Raw genomic sequence first — 25,559 nt, 5'->3', positions numbered from 1 at the left:
TCACAGGGACCACGGCCAGAGCCTCTACGAGCGAGAAAGGATGTACCTGGACCTGAGAACAGGTCACGTGGAGGGTAACGGAGACTACATCAAGCTCCTCGTGCATCCACGGGCCTCCACGCATCATCGGTGCGACGGACAGGCGGTGCTCAAGATATCTTTCGCGGGTCCCTACCGAGTGGCTCGCTTCTTCCTGGATTACAGTGAGACGCCTCAGAACTGGACGCTCGATATCTCAGACTCGCCCGGTGGGAACGGAATGGGTGGTGACGGTGATGTCACATCCAACATGGCGGAACTTCAAATACGCGACAAGCAGATGCGCGTCTACAGCAACGGGCTGTCAGGGTACGCCTCCGAAACCCTCAACGGAGGCCTGCTCCTCAAGGTTGTGGACGATGTCGTCGACGTCGGAACGAAGCTAAGAATCGAGATCGCCGACGAGAAGATCAGGTGGAATAATCGTGAGAATAGCAAAGGGTTGCTGGAGAGCCGGTATCTCTTCACGCTGAATGGACAAACACCCGAATATGGAGAGTTGGATTACGATATCTACGTCGGACTGAATCGGGTGCCTTCGGGAACAGCTCGGACAGGTTCGGGACTTTGTCGAGCGACAGTTATAATGCTAGCGGAACGAGATCCCGAGGCTGAGAACGACGCGGGTAAGTTCGTCTCTTTTACTATATCCTTTAAGAACAGATAATGCAGCCTGTATAAATCAAGATAAAGCCAGACGCGCTTATGTAGCTGCCGAATTATGTCGCGTTGTTCTGCGCGCAGTAGACTTCTGGTCATCCGCTCTCGTTGCTAAGCTTACGTTGCCACACAAAGTGTATCCATAAATATGATTACGCAAGTTCAGTTGGTACAAAACATTCATGTCGTATGTCGCATCAGGTTGTGATAAATGACAACCAAATCGTTCTTACCTCTGAGAAAACCTGGATTCTTCTTCTTAATTGGAACGTTTCGGAGAACTTAAAAATCCAAGACCTCTCTTGGTTACTAGTGAGTAACATGGAGACAGACAATCATCTTGCACAGTCAGGTAAGTTTGTTTAAAGGGATTGTACAGTATTAGTGGAGATGAGAATTGGGCTTTTAACTTTTTGTGAGATAGGCCTACCAAGAAAACACTTATGATATAGTACAGAGCATACCATGTTAAGAGGAATTCAAAGTTTATTTAATGAAAATTGGGTTTGGAATGACTGAAACATCCAAAAACAAGTAAAACAAAGCGATCGTATTAAAGTGTGGGTCCCACACTTTATTAGAATCACACTTTTTTGGATATCTCAGCCATTTCAAAACCAATTTTCATCAAATAAACATTTAATTCCTCATAGAATTACATGCTCTTTCATATTTCATAAGAGGTTTCTCCTTATCTCACCAAAAAATGTTAGAAACCTGAAATTAGGTTTCAACCAAAACTATATGATCCCTTTAACTTACACGTGAGGCTCAAGAATGGTAGGTTGTACAAAATGTCACCATCTGTTCTATCGCATGGGTTACTCAAATATACCACGGATACCTCTTTCCAGGTCCCTGAACATAACATCGAGCTAACAAGTTGCCCGATTACGCACAACTCCACACCGCTTTATAGTGTCTTCGAGCTTCGGGCGTGCAGTCAGGGAGGTGAGCCTCCCTGGTGCAGGAGACCATTGTACCCGAAGTGCGCTCCCCAGGTTTCTTTCGCGCTGCTTTCCTGAATGCCACAGTTTTACATTGACATGTTCTCCCATGTTCCTTTAATGGGGCACATTCTGACTTGCAATCATTTGCAACTCTTTATATAGGATGTAATCCCGAGACTCCAAACCATTGCTCTCTCCTACAGTGTCCTCAAACAGGATTCCTTACAGTTGGGCCTATGTTTAAGGGATGATATAGTTTAGGTCGGGATGGGGAATTCAGCTTATAACTCTTTGCGAGATGATTAGAAACCACTTCTGGAATTTTAGAGAGCATCTATTAAGAGGAACTCATAGTTTATGATGAAAGTCGGTTTTTAAATGGCTGAGATATCCAAAAAACAAAGTAAAATAAAGGGATCCTAATGAAATGTTGGTCTCATCTTTCATTAGGATCGCTTTGTTTGCGATATCTTAGCCATTTCAAAACCAATTTCCATCAAATAAACTTTGGATTCCTCTTAGAATTGTTTGCTCTTTCACATTTCACAAGAGGTTTGTCATTCATTATCTCGCAGCTGAAGTTGGTAACCTGAAGCCTACTCTCAACCAGAGCTACACCATCCCTTTAACTTGATTTACGAGAAGTAATCTATACTTATAAGTAAGCAGCTATGGGATCGACGGCCTTTAAGTTTAATTGTTTAATTCCCTGCCAAGAACGAGGCAATGAGGATGGAGCACCTTGCATAGGGGTACAACGTGTCAAATTAGGAGATTCGAACCAGGAACGTTGTGACTGATAGTCCATGGTCTTATCCATTGAACCCCAGCAGCCCCTGTTTGGAAAAAGGCTGCATGCCTATCAAGGCAGATACCCACTCACCACCCCCACCTCTCCGATGACGGGACGATGGAATCAGTGGAAGATCTAGTCATGATTAGTCTTGGCATCTCCATTCTGTCCTAGAGGTCATGACTGCCTGGCCTAATGGCTAATATCAACAGATCCCGCGGCGTTGGTAATACTTTGATTACTCCTGGTCGATGGTTAGGCGATAGTTCCTCTGAGTCCTCTCTGGGCTGGCGTAGTCTGGTTGGCCGAAACTTGGTCTTTGACACTTTGCCTTCTCAAATCTCTGCTCTATACAGTCAAACCTGCCTTAGCGGTCACCTGCCTATAGTGGCCAGTGTACGTCAGCGACGACCAGGACTATGTGGCACTGAACTGACCCTCCATGTTCCCAATACCCGCCTAAAAATGTATGGGGATAGAGCCTTCTCTTCTGTTGCGCCACGTTTGTGGAACCCACCAGTCCAGCTTCGGAATTGCAACAGCCTCAATACCTTCAAGTCTGAACTGAAGACTTATCTTTTCCAGCAGCTTTGTGAATGGTGTGTGACACTTTGTGGCAGCTGGGCGCCTTTGAATGTTTCTACAGATAAATGGCGCTATATAGATGCTGTTTCATCATCATCATCATCACCTGCCGTATGCGGTCACACCCCCCCGCCCGAAAAGCCATTATTAAAGACCCTGTCTATAGCTGCTACCTGTCTGAAAGCCACTTTTTTTTTTCGTCTCTCTTGGCCGCTATAGACAGGCTTGACTGTATTGTTGTAACTTCTGTCGAAAGGAATCCCCGAAAGCCAGCTTCTGCCTTTTAAATCACACGTTTATCAACCTCTCTTTTTTATTATTATACTACACTACGAAGTGTTTCGGAACCCTGTAGTCACAACATAACCCCACAAGCACCATGACTATGTAGCCATAGCGGTTTATATATCCTTTGTTATATACCCGTTCTTTCATTGTTGTTCTTTTCAAGCTTGAAATGTGAACTGTTTTTTAAATAGAAAAATTGGTTACATCGTCAAGCTCTCTACACTAAACTTTGGTTCTAGGAACAGTACCCCCTGGAAAACCACCCTCCGGATAACTACCACCCGGATAATTACCCCCCAGGACAATTCCCCCCTAGGGCAACTACCCCCGGACAACTACCCTCCAAGGGCAATTACCCTCCAGGGTAATTACCCCCTAGGACAACTACCCCCCGGACAACTACCCTCCAAGGGCAATCACCCCCCAGGGCAATTCCCCCTTAGGAAAACTACCCCCTGGATAACTACCCCTCGGATAACTACCCCCTGGATAACTACCACCCGGATAACTACCCCCTGGATAACTACCCCCCGGAGAACTACCCCCTGGATAACTACCCCCCGGAGAACTACCCCCTGGGTAACTACCCCCCGGAGAACTACCCCCTGGGTAACTACCCCCAGGATAACTACCCCCCGGATAACTACCCCCCGGATAACTACCCCCCGGATAATTACCCCTCGGATAATTACCCCCCGGATAATTACCCCCCGGATAATCACCCCCCGGATAATTACCCTCAGGATAACTACCCCCCCCCCCCGATAATTACCACCAGGATAATTATCCCCAGGTTAATTACCCCCTCCTCCGATAACTAGACCCCAGATAACTTCCACCCGATAACTACACCCTCCGATAACTTCCCGAGGATGATTACCCCGGATAAGCAAGCCTACAACTCCCCCTCCCCTATAACTATCAAGACGAAAATTACCCCAGGACAGTGCACCACGCCAATTACCCCCTGGGTAACTACCTCCCGGGTCATTGCCCCCCCCCCATCTTACCTTTAATAAAAAGAATATCATTACTACAGGAAACGAAGTTCTTTGTATTATTTGCCAGGAATCACGGAGATGCCATACTGATACATCATTTTATGAAAACAACATCTTAAAGATTTACGATTTGTATCGTTTGCACTTAGGACAATTTATGTAAAAGCTTAATTTCTCCCTCTGTATTTTGACTCTGTGTTCATAAAAAACGAAGCTGTCCCTTCATATCCTACCCGGTAATCCAGTAAATGTCAATGCCTTTAACCAAACTATTTTCGCTAAATCTGTATTTTCTTTTACTTTTCCGAAATTTCGGATTTCTCTTGATAGTATAGTATAAAAGAAGTTTTAAGTTTGAATGCCTTTACCATTGAACTAAAGACATTTTGAAGAAATGTTACACTTCAGAATGAGTTAAACTTTTTGCAATATTTTTTAACCACAATTGTCTATCGTTTACCACAACTCCATGTAACACTTCTTTATTTTGAGGAGCTTATATCTCATGCCTCACGTGCCCTGGTTTTGACCCATCATCTTCCTCTTCCCTCTCGCTTTTCTCTGTCCACTGTGAAGGTAGTCTATTCCTGTCATTCATAACTCACCTTTCCTCTTTCTCTCATTACAAGGGATTTATCTCGTGTGTGTTCATGTGCAGTGCACTCCCGTTAAAACGAAATGCTCAGGACCGGCAGTTTTTTTTTTTCGTTTTAACGAAATTTCGTTGTAACCGAACAAATATAATATGCAATGTATAACGAAAAGAAGGAAACCATGCATAAAAAAATTTTGTTTGTTGAATCCTCATCATACGCTGGAAAGCTATGTGAAATGGGAGAATACCTTTTTAATTTCGTTTAAATATTACATTTTTAAAAGAGCATAAAGTTGTTTGTGTTGTCACACATGTGTAGAAAATGACGGTGTAGGATTTGGTTACAGTTCGCTATTCCAAAGGTTCTTTTCTTACTAAAGTACGTTACTCCGAAGACTCCTTATTCCGAAGTTTCGCCATTCCCGGGATTCCGATGGTTTGTTTATGTGAAGGTTCGCATTTCCGCAGAATCATCATTCCGAAAGTTCATAATCTAGATCAAAATAATATATTGTTCATTTTCCGAAGGTTCGTTGATCTGAAAATGAAATGAGGTTCGTCATTCTGAAGGTTTATAAATCAAAAAAAAAGAGAGAAAAAGGTTCACTAGTCAGAAAGTCCGTTGTTCCGAAGGCTTTTTCATCCGAAAATGAAATAAGGTTAGTTATTCCGAAGAGATTTTGTTAATGAAAAAAAAGATGAGAAAGGTTAGTTATTTCGAAGATTTATTTATCTTAAGACGATTATAAAGATTGCAATTCTTAAGTTTTGTTAGTGTACTCTCCTTTTTCCACCATGGATTAACGATACTTTTTGTAATGTTCCGATTAACGAACGTTTTGAATTCCTATCATTTTCGGACTAACGAACCGTATAAGAATAAGGACCATATTTTATTATCGAATTAACGAACCTTTGGAATAACGCCAAAATGTGCTTAATAACAAACCCTCTTTCATTTCCGAACTAACGGACATTTAGTTGTATCAGAATCTGTGTGTTTTGTATTAAAGGACTTCGGAACAATGAAACAAACCTTATCTGAATTCAAATTATTTTATTACAACAACGCAAGTTCCCCTCGGAAACTGTGCGTGATACACGGAGTGAACATTTAATGATGCGTTCGCTCATGCAGAGACGCTTTAATAATGCTTGTTCCGCTACGCATTTTCGAATGCGATCCGCATTTCGTTATAACGGAGCGCATTTCTTTTGTTTTTCTTTGTCAGTGGCGCTCAGAAAAGACTTCGTGATAACGAAAATTTTGTTATAACCGTCTTCGTTATAAGCGAATTTTGTACCATAAACTTTAATGGCGATAATTTTGGGACCAGAAGTTTTGCTTCGTTATAACGAAATTTCGTTATAACCGTGTTCGTTGTAACTGGAGTGCACTGTATCTTTATTTGTGTACTTCGTCTCTGTCTTAATTTGCTTTCTTTGCATTGTTTCATCAATTTTGTAACTATTTTACTGTTATACCGTTAACGCTCATTTCAGAATTGCCCAAATGCATTATTGGGCATATTAACAACTAGTATATCAAGGATGTGGGAAGAGATTGTCACCTCCTTGGTATGATCACTGCAGAACATTACCTCCCTTGACAATTACTCCTTATTAAAATTAGGCTCCAAACAATCACCCCTCTTACAATAACTCTCCCCCAGAAAATTACGTCTCTCATTGTTATTTTCGAACACATTAGCTATTTGAATTGAAAAAAAAAAACAACATTTTTTCATATCGTCTGGTTTTGGTCGAGACCTAACTTCAGGTTTTAAACATCTTTTGGGTGAGATAATTAGAAACCCCTTACGAAATATTAAAGAGCATGTTATTCCAAGAAGGATTCAATTTTTTGAGAAAAAAAAATACTCTTGAAATGGCCGGGATAAAACAGAGCAGCCCTGTAATGTAAAAAGGATTCTGTCAACTACAACTCTCCCTAGATCTATTCAAAAAGAGGGTGCAGGACAAAAGACTTCGTTAACAACTAGGGGTGTTTTGTAAAAAAAAAAAAATACCGTTAAACTCGTAATATTTTACTCTTTCTAATGAGACTAACTTATATTTGAACTGGATTTCCTCTTAAAGTGTCGAGAACATTTAATTTGAAAACTAGCACAATTCTACTTGTATGTAAAACAAGCTGTAATTTTACTCTCATGACAGATTAGGGCACCTTTTGATAAAAGTTGCCAGTTATGACATCTTGTTAGTATCTAATAATTTCAATAAAACCATGGGTTCTGCTTGATTGATAAGCTCGAGTCACTGACTTGTTACCATGGACCTGCTTTGATCGACCTACAACGATTGGTAATTGTGTGGAACTGACAGCTTGTCAGGACTGATAACTTTCATAAAACCGTGCCCGGATCCTATCAGAAATTATGGCTTTATATCGAAGAGTCCCTCGCTAATGTTAAGGGAATATGAATTGCAGTGAAATCAACTCTTTTCTTATGTTTATCGTCTATCATGTGTTATAACGGTAGAAAATAAATGACAAGCCAAAAGAGTGATGACACTGTAAGAGAAAGGTGCATCTTCTGATATGGTGTTATGAACTTATGGAAAATATACGACGGGTGGTAACTTTCGGGGAGCGGGGAGGGAGGGTTGTCCAGTAGGTAAGTATCAGGAGGGGGCGGGGGGGTGGTTCGGGGTATTGTTAATGGGGGGGGGGGGGGTAGTAATCCGGGTGGTAGTTATCCTGGGGGTAGTTATCCGGGGAGTAATTATCCGGGTGGTAGTTATCCTGGGGGTAGTTATCCGGGGGGTAGTTATCCGGGGGGTAGTTATCCGGGGGGTAGATATCCGGGGGGTAGTTCTCCGGGGGGTAGTTCTCCGGGGGGTAGTTACCCAGGGGGTAGTTCTCCGGGGGGTAGTTATCCAGGGGGTAGTTATCCGGGGGGTAGTTATCCAGGGGGTAGTTATCCGGGTGGTAGTTATCTGGGGGGTAGTTATCCGGGGGGAAGTCATCCAGGGGGTAGTTACCCAGGGGGTAGTTATCCGGGGGGTAGATGTCCTAGGGGTAATTGCCCTTGGGGGTAGTTGCCCTAGGAGGGTAGATGACCGGGTGGTAGTTTTCCTAGGGGGTAATGGCCCTGGAGGGTGATTGCCCTGGGAGGGTAGTTGTCCGGGGGGTAGTTGCCCTAAGGGGGAATAGACCTGGGGGGTAATTATCCGGGTGGTAGTTATCCGGAGGGTAGTTGCCCAGGGGGTAAGTGCCCGGATACGCTAAACTTTATGTGTGTGTTTATTTTTGGTGGCAACGCTAATAAAAAAAGAAGAAAAATTATGGTTATAGATATTGCTTGTAGTCCAAGCTTCTACAAGTGATATACTGTGGCAGAAAAGAAGGAGAAAATCTTCCTGTGAAAATGTCATTGTAAAGAATTTACTTCAAATTGAAAGTGTTTTGAAGCGAGGCGCATAACCCGTTGAGGCCTAGTCCCGAGGATACTTGGGCAGGTGTCTATGGGAAACGTATGATATCTGTACAGCAGTACTGCAAAATCAGCTCGTCCTCAATGGGTTAAAATGATCCATGCCCAGTACAGACAATTTCGATATAATTATCTTCCTTTGAGCGCTTGACATTAATACATCTATTTATAGATGACGATCAAATTCGTCGTCGTTTTCTATACTTGGCGCATTTCTTGGAAGACCGCTTTGATGGTTTAGTCCATTTAGATGAGGATGTAGACTTTGCTGATTCTGATGAAATAATTTGTCAAACGAAAGTGACTTGCGCCGCATTTTACAAGCCGCCCCCACTCTCCCCGTCGTCTCATATCGCAACAGGACTGTTTGAGATTCGCAGCCACAATGCCTTTCGATTACCGACTTTCGCAGAAATGTAGGCAATGATATACGACGGCTACCAATTTTCCCTCAGTTATGGAAAGAGATAGAGGAAAGAAATACTTGGTTTTCTTTGTTTACTCTTTTTCACTTTCGCCTTAGATGGAGACGGTGATATATCAACTTAAAGGAGACCTCCCGATGATTTTCAGACTTTAGCATTTGAACATATAAAAAGTGGTTATACCTGGGTAGGCCTAAAGAGCTTCAGAAATTATAGTGATTGTGATGAGGAATAAGAATATTTTCAAAATTCGTTCAAAAATCACAATGAACGGGGATGATGACATAACGACTTCACATAAAAATGCATGGTTGGATGCTCAAGAGAGCGAAACAAAAGAATAAAGCATGCATAAATTCTACACAGATGAAGTTGTTAAGCAGGTGGTAAGGTAATGTAATGGAAATACACTGCTGCATTAGTGCAATATGTGAGCCTCTTATGTTATTATTCTTGTTCATTTATCTTCTTAAGGACCACAATAATTCCCCAAATCTACACGTGACATTATTGATACATTATGTACCGCATGAATGACGTGAAATTATGTAAATCATCTGGAATTCCCCTTTAAGAATGTCTAACATTTCTACTATTCACCTGCAGGGACGTGAGTCCTACGTAACGTGACAAAAATTTCCCACAACTCTTTCCTTTTACCCACGTTGATGACTCGTGGGCTGTATGATTCGTGGGTGTCGAACTAGTGACGTACACGTGCACTCGCTTCTTTTACTGCCGCTAAGTGTTATAAACCATAAAATTATGTTGATTACAAGGCAATTAATAGATTTTGTCTTCTCATCTTCTACAGTTACTATAGAATAACGAAACATAATTAATATACGTATCAACACTTACTGATTATAGACACGACTGTAACATACACCTACAGCTAATGAATATTGAGCAGTGTATACTCAAGGATACGGGAAGCTACCTCATGTTCCGTGGTTAGTACTAGGGGGAAAGATCTTGTTTGACTGTGTGCGCCTCACAGGCAGCCCTCTAAGTCTGCTCCAGTAGATGTGTCTCTTTACTTGGCTATAGATAATTTCAACAATAACATATTTTTCTAATGTCGTATGTGTTTTGAAAAAATGAACAATTTCAGCTTTTGAGCTGCATGTTCTTGTTTTCTTGCGAATAAAGCTACATTGAATTAAAATTGAATTGAATTGAAAGATCAAGTGGTGAAAATATTTGTGTCAATCTTCATGCTATACTCTCCACGTGCATTCAAACTTCCTCTAACAGTCAAAAACTTGTCAGCAGTCCCCCACCTGATTAGTATTGTAGACAGTCTGTAACATGCGTGGTTGGAATTGCCTTTCCCATTCTTTACAGCCATTTTATATGTTTTAAAACTGTTTATCGTCCCGGTAAACCTCTGTCCAGACTAGATGGAAGTTTCGAGAAGAAGTGCACTCGAAATCGGAGAAAATAAAACTATACAAAATGTACAGTCGTCATTTCTAAGGGATAGCTAGACAACATGCAAGAGAACAATGACAATGTGCTCTTCTTTTTTGCCGACTGGAAAACGGCCAAGTTCCTCTTTTGCCCTTGGCTTTGCATTTGTTAAATCAATCCGTGTTGTCTTTGGCCCCGTCTGCATATATCATATCTTCACACCCAAAGTCTTACTCATTTAGCTATGGGCTGGAGTACCATCATCCTCCTCTTGTCGAGTCCTCAGAGTACAAGAGACGGACCAAAAATAGAACTGTAGGTAAACAAACTCTCGCAGTTTTCCCGGCGCGAGAAAAAAAAAATTGAGCGCGTTTTCAAAATGACTCAGTAATGCATCTTGTTTCCGCTTCTTGTAGTTCTAATGATTTCTTTCAAACATGAAACCTCCATTAGGCCACTTTCGCTTTTTTTTTTAATTGTGGGTGACAGATGAACGAACGCGCAAGAGCCCTTGAGCAGTACGTGATTCCATCTGCCCTCTTTGTGCTGTATACTGATTGTCTACAAAAAAAACTATTATAATCATAATTATATAGTGTGGTAGTATCATATTTTGACCATAGAGTGCATTGTTGTAATTTTAAATCATTTTAAGAGTGATCGATATTGAACCAGCCTATATTCCTTTCCTCTCAATTGTTTCATTCATTAGACTACTTATATTGTTCAAATAAAAGTTAGTTTGTTTGATAATTGTGATATAAATGAGTTTTCAAAATGAATCAGTAATGCATCTGGTTTCCACTTCTTGTACTTATAATCATTTTGAGACTTTCAAACATGAAATCTCCATTAGTATTTTTTTTTACATGCGTGACAAATGAACGGATGCGCAAGAGCTATTGTATTTATAGTATTACATATACATGTACATATAACATATACATACAAGCATGTTTATATCTTTGCTGAATAATACAAAATCAATCTATCACTTGCACGTGAAATATGCCTATCTGTGAGGTGAAAAATCTGACTTGTATTTTCACGAAATAGCTTTGAACTCCCGTTTAAGATAACAATTAATACCAGACACAAAATAATGATGCAGAGACTTTCAAAGAATGACCATTTTTGTTTTCTTCAGGGTACATAATATGTAAGGATAATTTTACCGCAAAATACGCACCAAACTCCTACGCTGTCTATATTTACAATTATGATAATTGAAAGACTACAATATTATCTGCCAAATCTGTAGTTAAGTCCTCGATACTTATTTTAAATTCAGTTCAATTTTAGCAAATCTTTTGACACTTCTAGTCAAATGGAGCAATCAAGGTAATACTTTAGATTTTCAGCTCGCATTTCAATGATGAAATTAACTTTGATAAACTACTGCCCATTAGTATGATTATCTCTGGGAGCTTAGTACCCCCCCCCCCCTTACGATCCCGAAGTCTTGTGGCATATGAAAGCAGTCATTTCAAGTCTCTCCGGATGGTATCGAATTTTACATGAGATAAGACACTTATCCTTTAAGAGAACTCAAAAGCTTAAAAAAGAAAATCAAAACAAAACAAACTTTAGAATACTTAAAAGAGGTTCTAAAACGACGGAATGAATGACCCTAAACAAACAAGCAAACGACTTACCCAAACCAACAAACCACTCTCTCAAATTGTATCGAGCCGAGAACAAAATCTAAATATTGCATTTGAGGGAATACCGATAAGATACGTAGCTGTGCTTATCTTTTATTGTGCTATTTCTTAGTTTTATCTTATAAGATACTTTTTTTTTATGATTCTCAGATGACTTAAAATAACATCTTAAGATGAACGCTATTTTTTGATGTTTTCCTAACATCTAAAGGGAGTAATACCCTATTAAGGAAACCTATAAAACATATTTATTTATTTACTCTTGAGCCAGGATTTCTCAAGCCGAAAGAAATTGAGTTTCAGTGGGGTCTTGGGAGAAAATCACAATTCATATCATCATTTTATTTCATTTCATTTCATATCATTTATTTTCCATATTCAATCAATAATAAAAATATTGCAAAGTAATAGTAAAGATTTGTACAAGCATGTGCAATGGCATAATGGGATAGTACAATGAAGCAATGAAATGATTGGATGACGTATGATTAAACTCACGTATGTACACCTGCACATACATACACATATTATTTAAACAGTATACAAATATATTAATCTTCATGAAATCAATGCAAACTGAAATAGCACTAAGTAGTAGGGAATACGGAGGGAATCTGGAAAAAAAATCACATATATAAAAAATACATCGCAGGCCTATTCAGAAGTTTGACAGTGCTTACATGGGCGCGAGAAATAACAAGAAGTATAATGTATATGACAATAAAATGACTAAGATATTCAAAATGCACCTCATCATTACCAGTATGGAAAGATAAAGGGACTTAAGCTGACTTTTAGATAGCGCTGAGTCAAACAACTGAGAAATGAACGTACGAATTAGGGAAAAATTACGAAGAATTTTAGAATACGCCTCTTTCAATGAAACTATGATTAGATAATTATTTGTAATCGCGAATTTTGTGGAAGGTACAGGATTCTGGATGACAGGTACAACGCCGGATGAGTAAAATAACGGAGAAATGAGGGTGGAAATTGGGGGAAATGAGGAAGAATTTCATTTGAATACGCCTTTATCAATGAAAGTCTAATTAGATAATTAATTGAACTCGGGAATGCTGCCGAAGAGACAAGTTTCTGGAGGACAGTCACAGACACAACGCCCTCCTTGACAGGCGGGCGAGTGGGTGGCAGTCTCCTTCTCACACCTACCCGGTTCTTCGGAGGAGGAGGAGGAGAAAAGAAGATATAACAGACGGATGGCTGGTGTTGAAACATACAAACTCCAGCCAGACAGAGAGATTCCCAAATGCCGTCGAATTCATATTGATTCCATTGTCTGCGAGCCGTAAGGAATGCCATCTATGGGGGCTCTCGTATCGAACTTAAAGGCTCGAGTAGCTCGGCAAAATGTGATTTCAATCTCGAATGTCCCGATCCCCGCTACTCTCTCTCGTCACGCCAGCAAAAGACATGCATGCACGCTAATTATTACTGCCTGGAGCGGCGCATATTTCTCAAGGTTGCCGTAAACTATCCCTTCGTCCTAAGTGTGCGTGGGTGTGACAATTTCGCGGCTTCCCGATTCTGTCACCGCCCGTTTGCCTTGCATTCATTAAAGTTACCTAGGATAGGGGGAGACATTTCTGTTGTATCTTGTCCACGAGGTATACAATCATATAATATTCTGACACGATAATGATCAAGCATTATTATTGGCGTGTGATTTGAGGAAGGAATGGCAGCCACACAAACATAATCAGAAACTTAATTAATTTCATGCTTTCATTAACTTATTTTGATTGATTGGAATTATAACTTTTATTTACTGTACATAACTATGATATCACGTTCTTTTGTTTAACAGTTGAGCCGAGAAATGTGAGACCTTGCATCATGTATTCTCTTTTATTGTACCTTTTGTATTTCCGTTTATTGATGATGGAAATAAAGTAAAACTGAATTGAATTGGAATTCTGTTCACTTATATGAATCATCTCCATAACATTTTATTTTTCCTTTGATAGATATATGGTGTGGTATTAGATAATGATTGCACTGGAGTTGTTATAGTTGATATTGATCTGAATATCTTGAATTATTTGACAATACTTTATTCAGAGTATACAGTTTTTAAGTTTTATTGTTCATGTACTTCTCTAAGCATATTTCACGAAATATTACACATTCCATGTAATACATTCATTGTAGATAGTTTTATATAGTGTCCATGAAGAAATTGTTATGGCTGGCGATCCTTATTCTTAAGTTGTAAGGACCACACTTCCAAGGGCGTTGTCAATAAAGTACATTGGACTCAAGCTTAATCATTCTGACGTTTTTAGTAGATACCATACAGCATTTACGACGAGCCAATGCTACATTGTATAAGTGTTAATAGCGTAGGAGCAAATTCGTTTATTTAAAGAGTGAAAATTAATGTTTGACTCACTTTTTTTTTCTGGTATACTGCATGATTCCGGGCGTGGTGCATGGCGTCTTTAGTTGAAAGGAGAGAATTCTAAGTCAAATATGCGATTCCTTCGTCAGACAATCGTGGATATCAGGATATTCTTGCCAAACGGAAGTTCATTAGAGGAGCCATGACGTCAGGGTAGGGAGGAGGTGACGTCACAATTAAAGAGAAGATACTCATTGACGCTCATTCTCGGGAGCCGGCGCGTTTCAACACTATCGGCTGGCCTAACGAGGGCGCGGTTTCTGCCTCAACGACACACAATAATCATTCATTTTCCTGAAAAAAAAAATGGGAAAGAAACACATTCTGGTGGCGCCACACTGGGATGCCTTACTGCCGGGGCCACCCGCCCATAGTCTGCCTGTCCAATTCGAACATTTTCTTCGTTCTTCTTCCCTATTCTTTTAGCTTGTGTTCCACACTGTTTTTTAACCTTTTAATTTGACGATTTCCCTTTTTCCATGTTCTTGGTTTGCTTCATTACTATGCAATGCCTCTTCTGCCACTTTTGTGTCTTCCATTCTTTTTTATTTATTTTTTTTTTAAGTCGACGAGCAAAACTAAGAGGGGCAGTGACCCACGTGTTCTTACAACGAACTTTGTTGGAAGCTCGAGCGGAAGTTTAAAGCAACATATCAGCAACCTTTCCCTTTGAATGATAAACGATGTGAATCTTCCAAATTACCTTGGAATTCCTATAGCGATTCAATCATCACACGGCAGCAACATCTTGCAATGACTTGCAACTGTTTTATCTGGTTTGTCCACTGATTAGTTTGAAATGAATGACACAATATATGCAAATCTCCGAAGGCGACTGCGTTTTCACTCGTGTGATTACCTTTAAAGGGGAATTTCAGACGATTTTTATAATTTCACATCATGTAGTATATACCGATAGTGGAATGTACGGAGAATTAGCGATTTATTGTGGTCCTTGAGCAGATAAACCATAAATACTCTGAATAAAGGTGATGACATAACAAGCTCACATATTCCAGTAATGTAGCAATGTAATCCCATTACCATGCCACTTGCTTAACCACCACTTGACCAGTGTAGAATTCATTAGGGCTTTCTCCTTTTATTCTGCTTCCATGAACACCCATTGATGCATTCTCATATGAAGCTGCTATGTTATCATCCTCGCTCACTGTGATTTTTAGAAATTTAAAAACACTCTTATTCCTTAGTCCAATCACTGTAAATTTTGTATAACCAACTTCTAGTTGCTCAAATGCAAAACTCTGAAAATCACCCGGAGATTTCTTTTAAAGGGATGGTATCGTTTGGATTGAGAAGGAGGATTCAGATTTTATCTTTTTTTCTTACTTTGTTTAATTAGAAGCACTTATGAAATATTAGAGTTTATACACCTCTGCAATGGGAGGAATTCAAAGTTTATTCGATGAAAATCAGTTTTGAAATGGCTGAGATATCCTAAAAACAAAGTAGAATAACGTGGGTATAATAAAATGTGGGTCCCACCTTTTATTAGGACTTTTTTTTTTGATATCTCAGCCATTTCTAAACCTATTTTCATCAAATAAACTTTGAATTCTTCTTAAAATTCAACACTCTTTCATATTTCATAGGAGGTTTCTCTTTTTATCTCCCCCAAAACGCTGGACACCTTAAGCCCCATCTTAACCAAAACTACATCACCCCTTTAATATCAGGGAGGGAATGTTGTGAGTGGCGCCCCCAATGTTGGTGTAATGTTACCGATGAATTACGTCACATTCTTGAGGCAGACTTGAGCGGCGACACGTTGACTTGCCGACGAACAAACTCATACATGACATCCCTCAAACCAAATTGCGGACAAGCCACAGAAATGTGACCCCGTCCTCTCACGGTAAGAACAAATAGTAGAAAAGAGAAAGAGACATCTATATCTATCTATCTATCTATCTATCTATCTATCTATCTATCCATATATCTTTCTATCTATCTATCTAATATATATACAGAGAGAGAGAGAGAGGGAGATATAGACGGGGAGATAAAGGAGGGAGAGAAGAAGAAGAGGAGAGATAGTGAGAAAAAAGTTATAATCAATATTTTCACTTTGTAGTATACTCGTCTGGGTTTTACTTTATGTACATGTTTCGTAAAAGTGGGAATGGTTGAAAATCCATCTCGTTCCGGAATTCCCCTTATTCCGGTTTGCTTCGTAGTCCAAACAATAATGTGACAGAATCAATAGCTCCCATAATTTAAGAATCATAGACAGATATATGGACAGAGGTTGAAATTTACAGATATTTTCCTTATTTCGGTTGCTTCACAGTCTCAACAATATGTGACAGAAACAACAGCACTAAAATAGGTACATAGCCAGACTGATGGACAGATGTTTGAATTTATACGTTTTGTGTTTGTGCATATGTTTTTCAATTTCTTTACTAATACACATTGGAGATGACAAGCTAGCTCGTATACGCAAACCATTGTTGATTTCTGTTAAGGGTCAGTTATTAAAGCAGTAGGAAACCAAAACTTCGTACCTGTCCTTTCAGGTTAAGCTAATTGATCCCAGCGTTGATCAATAATGATAAATCCTGACAAATTTTGTCCTCAAAGTGCCAAGAAAATCTATCATAATAGCTGTAGATCATAAGACGCTGCTTTTGATATAAGCAGCAGATTGTGATATGGCGATGTCAACTTGCCGTTACTCATTTTCTTTCATGGTATCTGCCCACCATTTTGTTTCATTAGGTGATCCGAGTATCCTCTCGGATCACCTTCTGTATCTGTACGGATTCTTTGTTTTTCTTCTTCTTTATTTCTCCTCAAAAGTTGTGTATCGATTACCTCAGAAAGTGCTCCTCCTATCAATTTCAAAATTATACCATATATGTATCGTCTCCCAAAGACGGCAATCGAACTAAAATCAAAGTGATCAGTCGACCGTGACGTCACTATGACGTCATTATATGAAAACACATTCTCAATCATATCTCATTAATGAAATGGAATTTTTCAATGAAATTTACGTCACATATATTTCAAGTTATGTGCATTCTACTCATATTCTCAAAATTCATATTTTATCTTAAAACGTGCGCGTACGCGCGCGTTGAAATATTTGTATGCTCAAATCGAGCTCAAATTTTTTTTGCACACGTTTCAGACCATTTGGAGCATTTTTTGAAAAATTGAAAAAATTGGACGGACGCGTACGCGCGCGCACATATTCGCACACACAGCTCATATGCAATGGAAATTTCCCGTTTTTTTACACTTATCGGATGCCTAAAATGTCAAGGAATATTTCTACCAAGTTTCAAGTCAATCCCATTCAATATGACGTCATACGGGCCCGTCAAAGTTGAAATTCCGCGCGCGCGTCAATGGCGATATACAGTGCAACGATGCCAAAAAAACGCCAATTTTAAATCCGATTTTACTCGTCAGGATGGACGGTAACCCCCCATTTTCTGTACATATTTTGAAAGCTGATGAGTTGTACATGTCATTTTATGGGGTGGCAATGCTGACAAAATGATTAAAAGATATCAAATTTCTTAATAAAGTAAAAAAAGTAAATTTTCAAAATGACGTCATCAAATTTCAAGTTCATTCGAGCGTATCTCACTAGTCCTTTGTCAATTTTCACCCAGATTTCAGTATGATGTAGCTTATTTAATGTTCTTTCAAACATAAAATAACAATATTTTGATTGGATAACGGTATCACCTCGTGAAAGTGGATTAAAAGTAATCTTGTCAAATTTGACCAGTTTACGTGTTATCTCTATGGGAGTGCAGTTTTTCTGGAAATGAAAATTGACATGACTATCTTTATCGAGCACTAGCTCACTTAAGCTTCGGTAAATTTCTCCCAGATTTTAATATGTTGTAGCTGAGACTTTACGCTACCGTAAGTGTGCCCTTTGTTTTTTCATACGATGTCGGAATCACGTCAAAAAATTGGGTTGAAATTCAGGCTTATCTTCGATGTATTGAGATATTTCTTTCTTTCTGCAACTTTCTTTGCAATAACTCAAGAAAAACGGCCTCTATCACTACTATATTTTGCACATGTTTAGTTCATGTCACGTACATTATTTCATAAAATAACAACTACTTGATCGGACACCATCTTGGGTATGTAAAGTAGGGTCAAAGGTCATAAGCGTTTCACCCTGTATCTTAGTGAATACATGTCCTATCTTTCCCATATTTTGCACACGCAAAGACCATGTTACAAGAATCATTTCACAAAATAACCACTTTTTACTCAGATGCCATCTTGTCTGTGCAAATTGAGGTCAAAGGTCATATGTACTTCTTTTTGTATCTTCGTTATGACGTGTTATCTCTATGGGAGGGAATTTTCTTTAATGTGAAAATTGACATGATTGTCTTTATCGAGCACTAGCTCACTTACCCTTCGGTGAATTTCTCCCAGATTTTAATATGTTGTAGCTGAGACTTTGCGCTATCGTTTCATTTCCTTTGTTTTTTCATACGATGTCGGGATTACGATAAAAAATTGGTTGAAATTAAAGCTTATCTTCTATGTATTGAGATATTTCTTTCTTTCTGCAACTTTCTTTGCAATAACTCAAGAAAAACACGCCCTATCACCCCCATATTTTGCACATGTTTAGTTCATGTCTCGTACATTATTTCATAAAATAACAACTACTAGATCAGACAACATCTTGGGTATGTAAATTAGGGTCAAAGGTCATAAATGTTTCATCTTGTATCTTAGTGAATACCTGTCCTATCTTTCCCATATTTTCCACACGTATAGACGATGTCGCGAGAATCATTTCACAAAATAACCACTATTTCATCAGATGCAATCTTGGGAGTGCAAAGGTGGGTCAAAGGTCATATGTATTCATTGCTGTATCTTCGTTATTCAGTGTATACAGAATTTGGTACCAAAGATGGCAGATATGACTCCCTTTTCTAAATGAGAATCCAAACATCACACGGCCAATGTCTCTGAACACAGATGAAACCTGTCATGGTCATGCCTATTGCGATCAGGACTTGAATCATTGATTAAAAAAAAATCGGATCACCTTAATTTGTCAGTGATGACAAATTACAATCTCTAGTTAGGTGATCCGAGTATCCTCTCGGATCACCTATTGTATCTGTACGGATTCTTTCTTCTTTAGGTGATCCGAGTATCCTCTCGGATCACCTTCTGTATCTGTACGGATTCTTTCTTCTTTTTTAGGTGATCCGAGTATCCTCTCGGATCACCTTCTGTATCTGTACGGATTCTTTCTTCTTCTTTATTTCTTTATTTCTCCGCAAAAGTTGTGCAGAAGTTAGCTCAGAAAGTCCGCTGCCTATCAATTTCAAAATTATACCATGTATGCATCATGTCCCAAAGACGGCAAATCTAATGTATCATCGTGATCAGTCGACCGTGACGTCACTATGACGTCATTATATGAAAACACATTCTCAATCATATCTCATTAATGGAATAGAATTTTTCAATGAAATTTACGTCACATATATTTCAAGTTATGCGCATTCTACTCATGTTCTCAAAATTCATATTTTTTCCTAAAACGTGCGCGTACGCGCGCGTTGAAATATTTTGTATGCTCCAATCGAGCTCAACATTTTTTTGCACACGTTTCAGACCATTTGGAGCATTTTTTGAAAAATTGAAAAAATCGGACGGACGCGTACGCGCGCGCACATATACGCACGCACAGCTCATATGCAATTGAAATTTCCAGTTTTTTCACTTTGATCGAATGTCCGAAATGTCAAGGAGTATTTATACCAAGTTTCAAGTCAATCCGACTCAATATGACGTCATACGGGCCCGTCAAAGTTGAAATTCCGCGCGCGCGTCAATGGCGATATACAGTGGAACTATGCCAAAAAACTGCCAATTTTAAATCCGATTTTACTCGTCAGGATGGACGGTGACCCCCCATTTTCTTTACATATTTTGAAAGCTGATCAGTTGTACATGTCATTTCATGGGGTGCCAATGCTGACAAAATGATTAAAAGATATCATATTTCTTAATAAAGTAAAAAAAGTAAATTTTCAAAATGACGTCATCAAATTTCAAGTTCATTCGAGCGTATCTCACTAGTCCTTTGTCAATTTTCACCCAGATTTCAGTATGTTGTAGCTTATTTAATGTTCTTTCAAACATAAAATTCCAAATTTTGATTGGATAACGGTATCACCTCGTAAAAATGGATTGAAAGTAATCTTGTCAAATTTGACCAGTTTACGTGTTATCTCTATGGGAGTGCAGTTTTTCTGGAAATTAAAATTGACATGACGATCTTTATCGAGCACTAGCTCACTTACCCTTCAGTAAATTTCTCCCAGATTTTAATATGTTGTAGCTGAGGCTTTGCGCTACCGTGATTGTGCCCTTAGTTTTTTCATACGATATTGGGATTACGTCAAAAATTTTGGTTCAAATTCAGGCTTATCTTCGATGTATTGAGATATTTCTTTCTTTCTGCAACTTTCTTTGCAATAACTCAAGAAAAACGGCCTCCATCACTTCCATATTTTGCACATGATTAGTTCATGTCACGTAAATTATTTCATAATATAACAACTTCTTGATCGGACACCATCTTGGGTATGTAAATTAGGGTCAAAGGTCATAAGTGTTTCATCCTGTATCTTAATGAATACATGTCCTATCTTTCCCATATTTTGCACACGCAAAGACCATGTTACAAGGATCATTTCACAAAATAACTACTTTTTACTCAGATGCCATCTTGTCTGTGCAAATTGAGGTCAAAGGTCATATGTACTTCTTTTTGTATCTTCGTCATTACGTGTTATCTCTATGGGAGGGATTTTTTTTTAATGTGAAAATTGACATGATTGTCTTTATCGAGCACTAGCTCACTTACCCCTGAGTGAATTTCTCCCAGATTTTAATATGTTGTAGCTGAGACTTTGCGCTATCATGAATTGCCCTTCGTTTTTTCATACAATGTCGGGAACATGATAAAAAACTTGGTTGAAATTAAAGCTTATCTTTTATGTATTGAGATATTTCTTTCTTTCTGCAACTCTCTTTGCAATAACTCAAGAGAAACACGCCCTATCACCCCCATATTTTGTACATGTTTAGTTCATGTCAGGTAAATTATTTCATAAAATAACAACTACTAGATCGGACAACATCTTGGGTATGTAAATTAGGGTCAAAGGTCATAAATGTTCCATCTTGTATCTTGGTGAATACCTGTCCTATCTTTCCCATATTTTTCACACGTATAGACGATAATGCGAAAATCATTTCACAAAATAACCACTATTTCATCAGATGCAATCTTGGGAGTGCAAAGGTGGGTCAAAGGTCATATGTACTTGTTGCTGTTTCTTCGTTATAGTGTATACAGAATTTGTTACCAAACATGGCAGATATGACTCCCTTTGCTAAATGAGAATTCGAACATCACACGGCCAATGTCTCTAAACACACATGAAACTTGTATGGTCATGCCTATTGCGATCACGACTTTGTTTTAAAAAAAATCGGATCACCTTAATTTGTCAGTGATGACAAATTACAATCTCTAGTTTTCTTTATTTCTCCCCAAAAGTTGTGCAGAGGTTAGCTCAGAAAGTACATTGCCTATCAATGTCAAACTTATACCATATATGTATGGTGACCCAAAGACGACAAATCTTGTAAAATCATTGTGATCAGTCGACCGTGACGTCACTATGACGTCATTATATGAAAACACATTTTCATTCATATCTCATTAATGGAATGGAATTTTTCAATTAAATTTACGTCACATATAGTTCAAGTCAAGCGCATTCTACTCACATTCTCAAAATTCATCTATATCTTAAAACGTGCGCGTACGCGCGCGTTTAAATATTTGTATGCTCAAATCGAGCTCAAATTTTTTTTGCACACGTTTCAGACCATTTGGAGCATTTTTTGAAAAATTGAAAAAATTGGACGGACGCGTACGCGCGCGCTCATATACGCACGCACAGCTCATATGCAATAGAAATTTCCCGTTTTTTCACACTTATCGGCTGCCTGAAATGTCAAGGAATATTTCTACCAAGTTTCAAGTCGATCCGACTCAATATGAGGTCATACGGGCCCGTCAAAGTTGAAATTCCGCGCGCGCGTCAATGGCGATATACAGTACAACTATGCCAAAAAACCGCCAATTTTAAATCCGATTTTACTCGTCAGGATGGACGGTGACCCTCCATTTTCTGTACATATTTTGAAAGCTGATGAGTTGTACATGTCATTTCATGGGGTGGCAATGCTGACAAAATGATTAAAAGATATCAAATTTCTTAATAAAGTAAAAAAAGTAAATTTTCAAAATGACGTCATCAAATTTCAAGTTCATTCGAGCGTATCTCACTAGTCCTTTGTCAATTTTCACCCAGATTTCAGTATGATGTAGCTTATTTAATGTTCTTTCAAACATAAAATAACAATATTTTGATTGGATAACGGTATCACCTCGTGAAAGTGGATTAAAAGTAATCTTGTCAAATTTGACCAGTTTACGTGTTATCTCTATGGGAGTGCAGTTTTTCTGGAAATGAAAATTGACATGACTATCTTTATCGAGCACTAGCTCACTTAAGCTTCAGTAAATTTCTCCCAGATTTTAATATGTTGTAGCTGAGACGTTACCCTACCGTAAGTGTGCCCTTTGTTTTTTCATACGATGTCGGGATCACGTCAAAAAATTGGGTTGAAATTCAGGCTTATCTTCGATGTATTGAGATATTTCTTTCTTTCTGCAACTTTCTTTGCAATAACTCAAGAAAAACGGCCTCTATCACTTCTATATTTTGCACATGTTTAGTTCATGTCACGTACATTATTTCATAAAATAACAACTACTTGATCGGACACCATCTTGGGTATGTAAAGTAGGGTCAAAGGTCATAAGTGTTTCACCCTGTATCTTAGTGAATACATGTCCCATCTTTCCCATATTTTGCACACGCAAAGACCATGTTACAAGGATCATTTCACAAAATAACCACTTTTTACTCAGATGCCATCTTGGGTGTGCAAATTGAGGTCAAAGGTCATATGTACTTCTTTTTGTATCTTCGTTATGACGTGTTATCTCTATGGAAGGGAATTTTCTTTAATGTGAAAATTGACATGATTGTCTTTATCGAGCACTAGCTCACTTACCCTTCGGTGAATTTCTCCCAGATTTTAATATGTTGTAGCTGAGACTTTTCGCTATCGTTTTATTTCCTTTGTTTTTCTCATACGATGTCGGGATTACAATAAAAAATTGGTTGAAATTAAAGCTTATCTTCTATGTATTGAGATATTTCTTTCTTTCTGCAACTCTCTTTGCAATAACTCAAGAAAAACACGCCCTATCACCCCCATATTTTGCACATGTTTAGTTCATGTCTCGTACATTATTTCATTAAATAACAACTACTAGATCAGACAACATCTTGGGTATGTAAATTAGGGTCAAAGGTCATAAATGTTTCATCTTGTATCTTAGTGAATACCTGTCCTATCTTTCCCATATTTTCCACACGTATAGACGATGTCGCGAGAATCATTTCACAAAATAACCACTATTTCATCAGATGCAATCTTGGGAGTGCAAAGGTGGGTCAAAGGTCATATGTATTCATTGCTGTATCTTCGTTATTCAGTGTATACAGAATTTGGTACCAAAGATGGCAGATATGACTCCCTTTTCTAAATGAGAATGCAAACATCACACGGCCAATGTCTCTAAACACAGATGAAACTTGTATGGTCATGCCTATTGCGATCAGGACTCGAATCATTGATAAAAAAAAATCGGATCACCTTAATTTGTCAGTGATGACAAATTACAATCTCTAGTCTTCTTCTTCTTCTTCTTTATTTCTTTCTCCTCAAATCTTGTGCAGCGATTAACTCAAAAAGTCCCCCACCTATCACTTTCAAACTTATACCATGCATGTATCATGTCCTAAGGACGACAGATCTAGTGTATCAATGTGATCAGTTGACCGTGACGTCATTATGACGTCATTATCTGAAATCACGTTTACATCAATATCTCATTAATGGAACGGAATTTTTGAATGAAATTAAGATATCATATGGTTCAAGTCAAGGTCTATTGATATATTTCATAAAATTTGGTCACGTTCATAGTAAACGAGCGCGTACGCGCGCGTTGAAATTTAAACATGCTCTAATCAACCTCAAAATTGTTTTGCACACGTTTCAGGTCATTTACAGCATTTCAAAAAAAATCGACGGACGCGTAAGCGCGCGCGCATATACGCACGCACAACTCATATGCAATAGAGATTTCCCGTCTTATCGCACGGATCGAATGTCTGAAATGTCAAGGAATATTTCTACCAAGTTTCAAGTCGATCCGACTCAATATGACGTCATACGGGCCAATCAAAGTTTAAATTCCGCGCGCGCGTCAATGGCGATATACAGTGCAACTATGCCAAAAAACCGCCAATTTTAAATCCGATTTTACTCGTCAGGATGGACGGTGACCCCCCATTTTCTTTACATATTTTGAAAGCTGATGAGTTGTACATGTCATTTCATGGGGTGGTAATGTTGACAAAATGATCAAAAGATATCAAATTTCTTAATAAAGTAAAAAAAGTGAATTTTCAAAATGACGTCATCAAATTTCAAGTTTATTCGAGCATATCTCACTAGTCCTTTGTCAATTTTCACCCAGATTTCAGTATATTGTAGCTTATTTAATGTTCTTACAAACACAAAATTACAAAGTTTTGATTGGATAACGGTATCACCTCGTAAAAATGGATTGAAAGTAATCTTGTCAAATTTGACCAGTTTACGTGTTATCTCTACGGGAGTGCAGTTTTTCTGGAAATGAAAATTGACATGACTATCTTTATCGAGCACTAGCTCACTTACCCTTCGGTAAATTTCTCCCAGATTTTAATATGTTGTAGCTGAGACTTAACGCTACCGTAAGTGTGCCCTTCATTTTTTCATACGCTGTCGAGATCACGTCAAAGATTTTGGTTGAAATTCAAGCTTATCTTCGATGTATTGATATATTTCTTTCTTTCTGCAACTTTCTTTGCAATAACTCAAGAAAAACGGCCTCTATCACTTCCATATTTTGCACATGTTAAGTTCATGTCACGTAAATTATTTCATAAAATAACAACTACTTGATCAGACACCATCTTGGGTATGTAAATTAGGGTCAAAGGTCATAAGTGTTTCATCCTGTATCTTAGTGAAT

The 25,559-nt window shown here is 38.6% G+C and overlaps 1 protein-coding gene across 1 annotated transcript in view; it reads left to right on the top strand.

Moving 5' to 3' along the window:
• Positions 1-319: 319 nt before the first annotated feature.
• The window catches only part of LOC139729732 (signal peptide, CUB and EGF-like domain-containing protein 2), a 96,674-nt gene continuing 71,434 nt past the window's right edge, over positions 320-25,559 (top strand). Inside the window, 1 exon segment of the mRNA XM_071640668.1 lies at positions 320-631. Coding sequence (XP_071496769.1) covers positions 320-631 — 312 coding nt within the window.

This window comes from Diadema antillarum, unplaced genomic scaffold, assembly GCF_040938485.1.
Source record: "Diadema antillarum isolate AM-2024a unplaced genomic scaffold, OU_Dant_1.0 seq00000261_RagTag, whole genome shotgun sequence".
Classification (NCBI taxonomy): Eukaryota; Metazoa; Echinodermata; class Echinoidea; order Diadematoida; family Diadematidae; genus Diadema; species Diadema antillarum.
This window is presented reverse-complemented; position numbering and strand designations above follow the sequence as displayed.